Consider the following 7,255-nt stretch of genomic DNA (forward strand, 5'->3'; position numbering starts at 1 on the left):
TCTTCCAAAAGTGTCCAAAGAAAAATGACTGCTTTCCCCCTCCATAGTTCCAAGCTGCCATTCTCAAGCTAGTGTGACTTAGGCCTTCATCTACCATTTTCCTGTTCTTTCCTTTTTGAGACACAGTCTCACTACGTTAGCCTTGGCTGGTCTGGACTTACTATGTAAATCAGGCTAGCCTTGAACACATAGAGATCTCCTACCTCTACTTCCGAGTGCTGGGATCAAAGGTGTGGGCCACCTCACCCGGCACATCTTCGCCATATGTTCATCATGGGGAATCCCACACACCTTGGAATAATAGCCTGTGTCCTTTTGTGTCCCTCCTAGGTGTCCTTACCTCTTCTGGAACTGCCTTCTTAGAGACTGAGGCTTCGCCTGGGTCTTCAGGCAACCAGACAGTTAACTTGAATGTCCCTTTTCCTTGCCACACTAACTCATGATTCTCTTTCTCCAGAACATTCTGCCGAACTGAAACGTAAAAAAAAAAACAAACAGAAAAACTTTTAAGCCAAATTGCAAACACTCTTTCCTTACATAATTAGTTCATGATTTCTACAGACATCACCACTATGAGTCAGCAGCTCATCTGATTTCTCTAAGAAGCAAGCTCCTGGAAAGAAGGAAAATTGATCAGATGGACTTGAATTTCACCTTTAATCTTACTTTGTGTGCATTATTCATGCTGTGTACAAGTGGTCCATGTGGAGAAGTGTGCACCACTGGTCATATGGAGGCCATGGGAGGACACTGGGTATTTCCCTGCATTTCTCTGCCTTCTGGCCTGGACCTGAAACTGAATCATCTTACTGAACCTGAAACTTGCCCTTTGGCCTAGGCTTGCTGGCCAGAGAGTTCTTGGGATCTGCACTCTACACGGGGCACATGTAGCCATGTTCCGCTGTTCATGAGGGTGCTGGAGATTCAAACTCCGGCCCCCACACTTACACAGCAAACTATCTTACCTAGTGAACCGTTCCCCTGCCCCTGAACTTGCTGGGGTGTTGTGGGCTTTTGTTTGTTTTTGTTGTTTTGTTGAGACAAGGTCTTACTATGTATCCCTGGTTGCCCTAGAACTCGCTCTGTAGACCAGGCTGGCCTCAAACTCACAGAGAGGGGCCTGCCTCTGTCTCTCAAGGGCTGGGGTCAAAGCATGTGCTGTCATGCCCGGGTTACTTCTTAATATTCGTTGCGTCAGCTCAGTTACCGAGTGTTCCCCAGGGGCCTTGAGATTACAAACATGGTTGCCAGGTCACTGTCTAATGGGAGGAGCTTTAAAAAGTGGAGCCTAGGGGCTGGAGAGATGGCTCAGCGGTTAAGAGCACTGGCTGCTCTTCCGGAGGTTCTGAGTTCAATTCCCAGCAACCACATGATGGCTCACAACCATCTGTAATGAGATCTGGCACCCACTTCTGGCCTGCAGGCATATCTGCAGGCAGAATACTGCATACATAATAAATAATAAATCCTTTTTTAAAAAAAGAAGAAGAAGAAGAAGAAGAAGTGGAGCCTAGAGGAAGGAACTTAGATTCCAGGGTTGGGGGTGGGGGGTGGGGGGAGTTTGATCCTGGGACACCAGCCCTTTCCTCTTTTCTTTATCACTTCATAGCCAAGAGTTCTCAACAGGGTGTACTGCCTTATGCTATTGGCCCCAAAGCAGAAGGCCAACTGACTGTAGACCAAAACCTCAAAAACTGTTGCGCCCAGATAAACCCTTCCTCTATTCAAGATGATTATCTCACAGCAATGGAACATGGGTGAACACCATTAGCATCCTGCTAAACAAATCTTACTTACAAAGCCTCAGTCTTCTTATTGACTAATGAGGTTAACAGGAATTGTTTTGAGCCAGCAAGTGCATTGTATTGAAGAAATATAGTTTAGTAGTTCAGTATTTGTACTGTACTCGGTAGGCGCTAAAGGTAGGAATATTTATAACTACAAGGATAGCTAGGTACATGGTATGATGAAAGCCATGTTTTCGGGAGGTGACCCAGTTGGCCTCTATCAGAATGAACAGGAGTCCAGCCATTTCAGCTAACACTTCAGCCTGCAGTGATAAACAACCCATGTTTGGTAGTAAAGGGAGCAGAAAAAAAATGGAATAGAAGAGATTTTGAAAAATAAAAAACAACAACACAGAATTAGAGCACTGGACAGCTGAACTCCAGTGAAAACTGAACAGAATCCAAAGACTTGCCATTTGATTTCCAACTCACCCACTAGCTAGCTGAGTGGCTGTAAAGAAATAAACATCTCTGGAGCAGAGTTTCCGCAATTGAAAGTATTTTTGAGGAATGCTGTCAATCACATGGAAAGCTATGAAAATGTAAATTGTAAGCATCAGAAGCAGCAGCCAGAGAGAGAAGAAGAAAATCCGTGTAGCTCAGACCATGGAGAACCGGAAAGGTACAGGAGGCCCTGACCCGCACAGAGGATGGTGCAGACAGATGAAGGAGAAAGCTACCAGAGCCCCTCTGTTCACAGTTGCTGCTAAATGTTCTCCGATGGGCAGCAAGCCTGACGAGCTCAGAGCCTATCATAAAGGGAGACATGCTAGTTCTCCCACCTCAGCCATGAAGAGGGCAGGCCAAATGGACTTCACTTAGATGTTCATCCAGAAACAGGCATTAGAATCCATCAGAGAAGGAACACTCTAACTCTATGATTAGTCAGGAGTTTCCAGAGAAGATGTATGGGGCTGGTAAGGGGACTGTGAGCTGTGTGGCCTAAATGGAAGCCAGTTACCTAATGTCATGCACCTCTATGTTGCATTCCTCGGCTTCTTTCCTGGACTTTGGTGAAGTCCATCCAAGATATCCAAATATGACAGCCTCTTCTTGGATTGTATGCGATGTGTATGGACACAAGTATTGCCCGAGGGCCACAGTGGCAATAACAGTATGTTATTCCCAAGAAGAAAATAAAGGGGGGGCTGCTGTGGAATGATGCTTTTGTACACCGGTTTAATGAAACGCTGATTGGCCAGTAGCCAGGCAGGAAGTATAGGCAGGATAAGCAGACAAGGAGAATTCTGGAAAGAGGAAGACTGAGTAAGGAGACGCCAGCCTTTCGTCCAGGGAGCAGCATGTAATGGCACACAGGTAAAGCCATAGAAAGCGTGGCAACATATAGATTAACAGAAATGGGTTAGTTTAAGTGTAAGAGCTAGTCAGTAGTTAGCCTGAGCTAATGACCGAGCAGTTTTAATTAATATAAGCCTCTGTGTGTTTACTTGGGTCTGAGCAGCTGCAGACAGGGCGGGACACAGGAACACTTCCAGCTACAAGGGGTGGGGCTGGAAAAATGGCTCAGCAGTTAAGAGCACTGACTGCTCTTCCAGAGGATTGGGGTTCAATTCCCAGCACCCATGCGGCAGCTTACAACTGTGTGTAACTCCAGGATCTGACACCTTCACACAGACATACATGCAGGCAAACCACCAATGCACATAAATAAAATAAATAAATTATTTTTTAAAAAAAGAAGAAAATGAATCTGGGAGGGGGAGTCAAAATTCTGTCGTCTAGCCTCTCCCCTGTGCCCATCTCGGGTCAACTGTGTTCAGTTAAGAAGGTGGTGGGTTCTAGGGTTGGAGAGATGACTCCATGGTTAAGAGCACTGGCTGCCCTTCTGCAGGACCCAGATTCAGTTCCCATCAACCACATAGTGGTCTACAGCATCTGTAACTCCAGTTCCAGAGGATCTGCTGCCCTCTCGTGGCCTCTGCAAGCACTGCATGCATGTGGTATAGACAGACAAGCAGGCAAACACCCACACACATACAATAAAAATAAATCTCTGTGTGTGTGTGTGTGTGTGTGTGTGTGTGTGTTTTGTAGAGACAGAGCTTCTCTGTGTAACAGTCCTGGCCTTTGCTTTGCAGACCAGGCTGGCCTTGAACTCACAGAGATCTGCCTGCCTCCATCTCCCGAGTGCTGGAATTAAAGGAGTCTGCCACCACCCAGCCAAATCTTTTTTTTTTTTTTTTAAAGAAGATGAGTTCCCTTATTTCAAGAATACCTAGGCCCTCACATACTAAACAGGAGCCCATTTAGGACTAGAAAGTATGATAAAGTGTGCACATCTGAAATGGGGTTTACAATGATTTGAGTTTGGGTCTGAGGGTGTAACTCCATGTCCTACGGGGGGGAAAAAAGACATACATGCTCAACAGTACACAAATCCAGTTAACCCACAAAGGTGCTCAGGCTACTTCTGGGAAGTGGGGCGGGCGCCCTCTACCGGAGAGGCATGCTGATGCCCTGGGACTGCAAGGGCAAATCTGTTGCGGGGAAATTCCAGCTGACTTGCTGCTCAGGAAGCGGTGCCTCAAATAGGAAACTGAAAGTGAATGGAAATCTAGTCACCCTAAAGACTGACCCTCAACAACGATAAATTTTAATGTGCTTTGAGTCATCTGTGTTGGGAGTGAAATGCGAGGGATCACCTGAGCCATCTGGAAGAAGAGAGGGGTTGTGGACTGGGAGCCCCGGAGGGAGAAAGTTGTGCCTCTGATGTTTGGGTTGTGAGCCCAGCCCAGCCTTCCCCTCACCTGCCCAGGGGTCTGTTGTGAAGGCTAGAACTGGAACTGTATCACCACAACCATTTTTCCCCACGCTGTGTATGTCATTATACTACCAATATCTTATATATTCTCTCCATTTTGGTGAGTTGAGGTTCTCAATAAACAACAGAGATTTTTGCAGACTTCAGCATGTCCTGGTCACTGCAGGAAGTTGGTGGCACACTCTTCGCTACTCACCCCACACTCACTGTACTAAAGTGTCCAGAACAGAACTGCGGCAGGGTCTAGTTACCCCATCCTCCCTGTGACCTGGATGCAGTAGTCTGTACCCCTAACATACGACCAACGTTTGAGGACAGCTCTAGAGAAGAACGCACACCATAAGGGTCATGTCTACTGGGGTCTGGACAGCTGGAATCAAACTGGGAACCTTCTATGGTTGATCAACCTGTGGGTCACGATCCCTTGGAGGGCTCAAACCACCCTTTCACAGGGGTCGCCCAAGGCCATCAGAAAACAGAGATAATTACCTTACGATCCATAGCAGTAGCAGAATTACAGATATGAAGTAACAACGAAAATAATTTTATGATTAGGTGCCACCACAACATGTATTATAGGGTCGTAGCATGAGGAAGTTTGAGAACCACTGCTCTAGGAAAAGTGAAAATGAGAAAACAGCACTCCCTGGTGAAATCAAACCTAGGACAACATGATTCTTGCTTTCCGGAAGGGGTCAGCGCCATGCAGGTCTCTTGTGCCCTCCTACCCAAGCTTTCTGAAAACCTTTCATTTTTCCTTCTTGGACTCCTGCTGGGCCGTTACCTTGCCTATAGCCTGGCGTCCTTGCGTCTCCTCTGGCCCAAATGCTTCTCCAAACCCAAGAACAGGAAGGAATTGCTGCATTCTGAGGATGACCCTGAGCTACAAAATCTCAGGTGGGAACTAAGGGTGGCCTTCTGGAAGCCACAGGTCTAGGGCTTTGGCTCAACCACCCCAGCAAGCAAGCAAGGCTGGCCTCCCTTGCCAATTGCGGACAGAAGTGGGGAACATTCAACTTCTCAACTGTTCCGGGGGGCCTTCTAGCGATGAGGGAACCCCCACTCCCTCCCCCACCCCCACCGGGCCTCAATGCTCACAGCCACCTCAGGCCACCCCGAGGCAGAAGGACAAAGCAGGAACAAGACCCCAGGCTGAGGCACAAGAGCTCCAGGGCTCTTCCCTCCTCAGGCTCGCCCCCCAAAAACACCCGGTCCCCAGAATCCTGTGATTGCGGTACTAGCCGACCCAGGGCTCAAGTTTTTCCATTCTTTTCCTGCACCACCTGAATAATAAAAATAGGAAAGAAAGAAGTGGGCGGGGGGGGGGAGAAAGGAAGCGAGCACGGGAAGGTTCACAGCACCAGGAAGCGCCTGGAAGAGCAAAGGGAACCGCTACTCCAGGATGCGCTCGCCACCCAGGTTCTGCCCCCAGGATCTCTCCCTCCCACGGGGCTGCAGCCGAGGTCTTGGCCTGGCACCTGTGGGCCCCGAACCCCGCGCGGAGCGACCCTCCTTGGCCTTCGCGCCCCTCACCGTCCTCCGGGGAGAAGAGCACCAGGAAGCGCCCCGGGCTCCCGGGCTGCCGGACGACCTCGCACTCCCCTCCGCCCGATTTCTTCCGGCTCTGGAAGTACATTTGCAACTTGTTGATCAAGGTCTTCGGGGGGTCGGGACCCCAAGACCCCTCAACCAGCAGCGGGAACGACCGGGACGCTGCCATCCTGGCTGGCCTGGGTGACTGCGACTGCCGGATCGCCCAAGCTGCTCAGAGTTTACTTAAACTTCTCTTTCGCTTTCATTTCCTGGAAATTCCTCCCCGCCCTAAGTTTCTATCTTCACCCAGCTGTGCCCGGATTGGAATAATGCAAACACCACCACCACCACCACCCACACACAAGGGCCCCCGACACACCCAGTCCCCCACTTTCTTCTCCTGTCCTCAACAGAACTGAGTCAATCCTGCCTAGCTGGCGGTCCCCCAGACTCCGGGCCGCCTCCAGTGCACCTTGCATAGCGGCTCCCTAGCTGGGCTCCGCCCGCACTTCACCCCGGCCACAGCCGAGCTTTCCTCCATCTCTAGGATAATTTCAGTATACCCGAAACCCACATTGTATGAGAGAGTAAAGGGACTCAACAAAATGATCCTCTCGGGGTGCTCCCTGCTCACTCGGGGACCAACCATCAGAGTTAGACCTGCCTTTCCTGCTTCTGAATTCTGTTTGCTCATCTGTGAACACTCTCTGTCTACAAAGTAGTGCATACTACAGAGAGAGGCTGGTGAAAAGATGGGCTCTAACCTGCCCCTGAAGGCAGGATTTGCTGAAGGATATGAAAAGTTCAACCAGGAGTAGGCCAAGCAAGAGGCTGCATAGTAGTGCGGGAGGGAGGGGGGCCGACTGTATCCTCAACAGGATGGGCAAGAAAGTTTCAGAGACATGATTAAAGAGAAGTTTTGCCAGATTGGGCGGTGGTGGTGCAGAGGTCTTTAATTCCAGCACATGGGAGGCAGAGGCAGGTGGATCTCTGTGAATTTGAGGCCAGCCTGGTCTACAGAGTGAGTTCCAGAGTTCCAGGACAGGCTCCAAAGCTATACAGAGAAACTCTGTCTCAAGAAACCTTTCCAGAAGGTTGACGGAACAGAAAGATGGGGAGTCAGGCAGTGGTTGGGGGTGGGAGTTTGGGCCCA

At 49.3% G+C, this 7,255-nt stretch overlaps 1 protein-coding gene across 1 annotated transcript in view; it reads right to left on the reverse strand.

The window, feature by feature from the left end:
* The window catches only part of Parp14 (poly(ADP-ribose) polymerase family member 14), a 35,037-nt gene extending 28,589 nt beyond the window's left edge, over positions 1–6,448 (reverse strand). Inside the window, exons 1-2 of the mRNA XM_052740441.1 lie at positions 6,103–6,448; positions 341–471 (exon numbers count right to left, since the gene is read on the reverse strand). Of these exons, the coding sequence (XP_052596401.1) occupies positions 341–471; positions 6,103–6,289 (318 nt within the window). The 5' untranslated portion in view covers positions 6,290–6,448. The remainder of the gene's footprint in view (positions 1–340; positions 472–6,102) is intronic.
* Between the last annotated feature and the right edge of the window lie 807 nt (positions 6,449–7,255).

The sequence above is a fragment of the Peromyscus californicus genome, unplaced genomic scaffold (assembly GCF_007827085.1).
Source record: "Peromyscus californicus insignis strain IS unplaced genomic scaffold, ASM782708v3 Scaffold_16__1_contigs__length_79575227, whole genome shotgun sequence".
Taxonomy (NCBI): domain Eukaryota; kingdom Metazoa; phylum Chordata; class Mammalia; order Rodentia; family Cricetidae; genus Peromyscus; species Peromyscus californicus.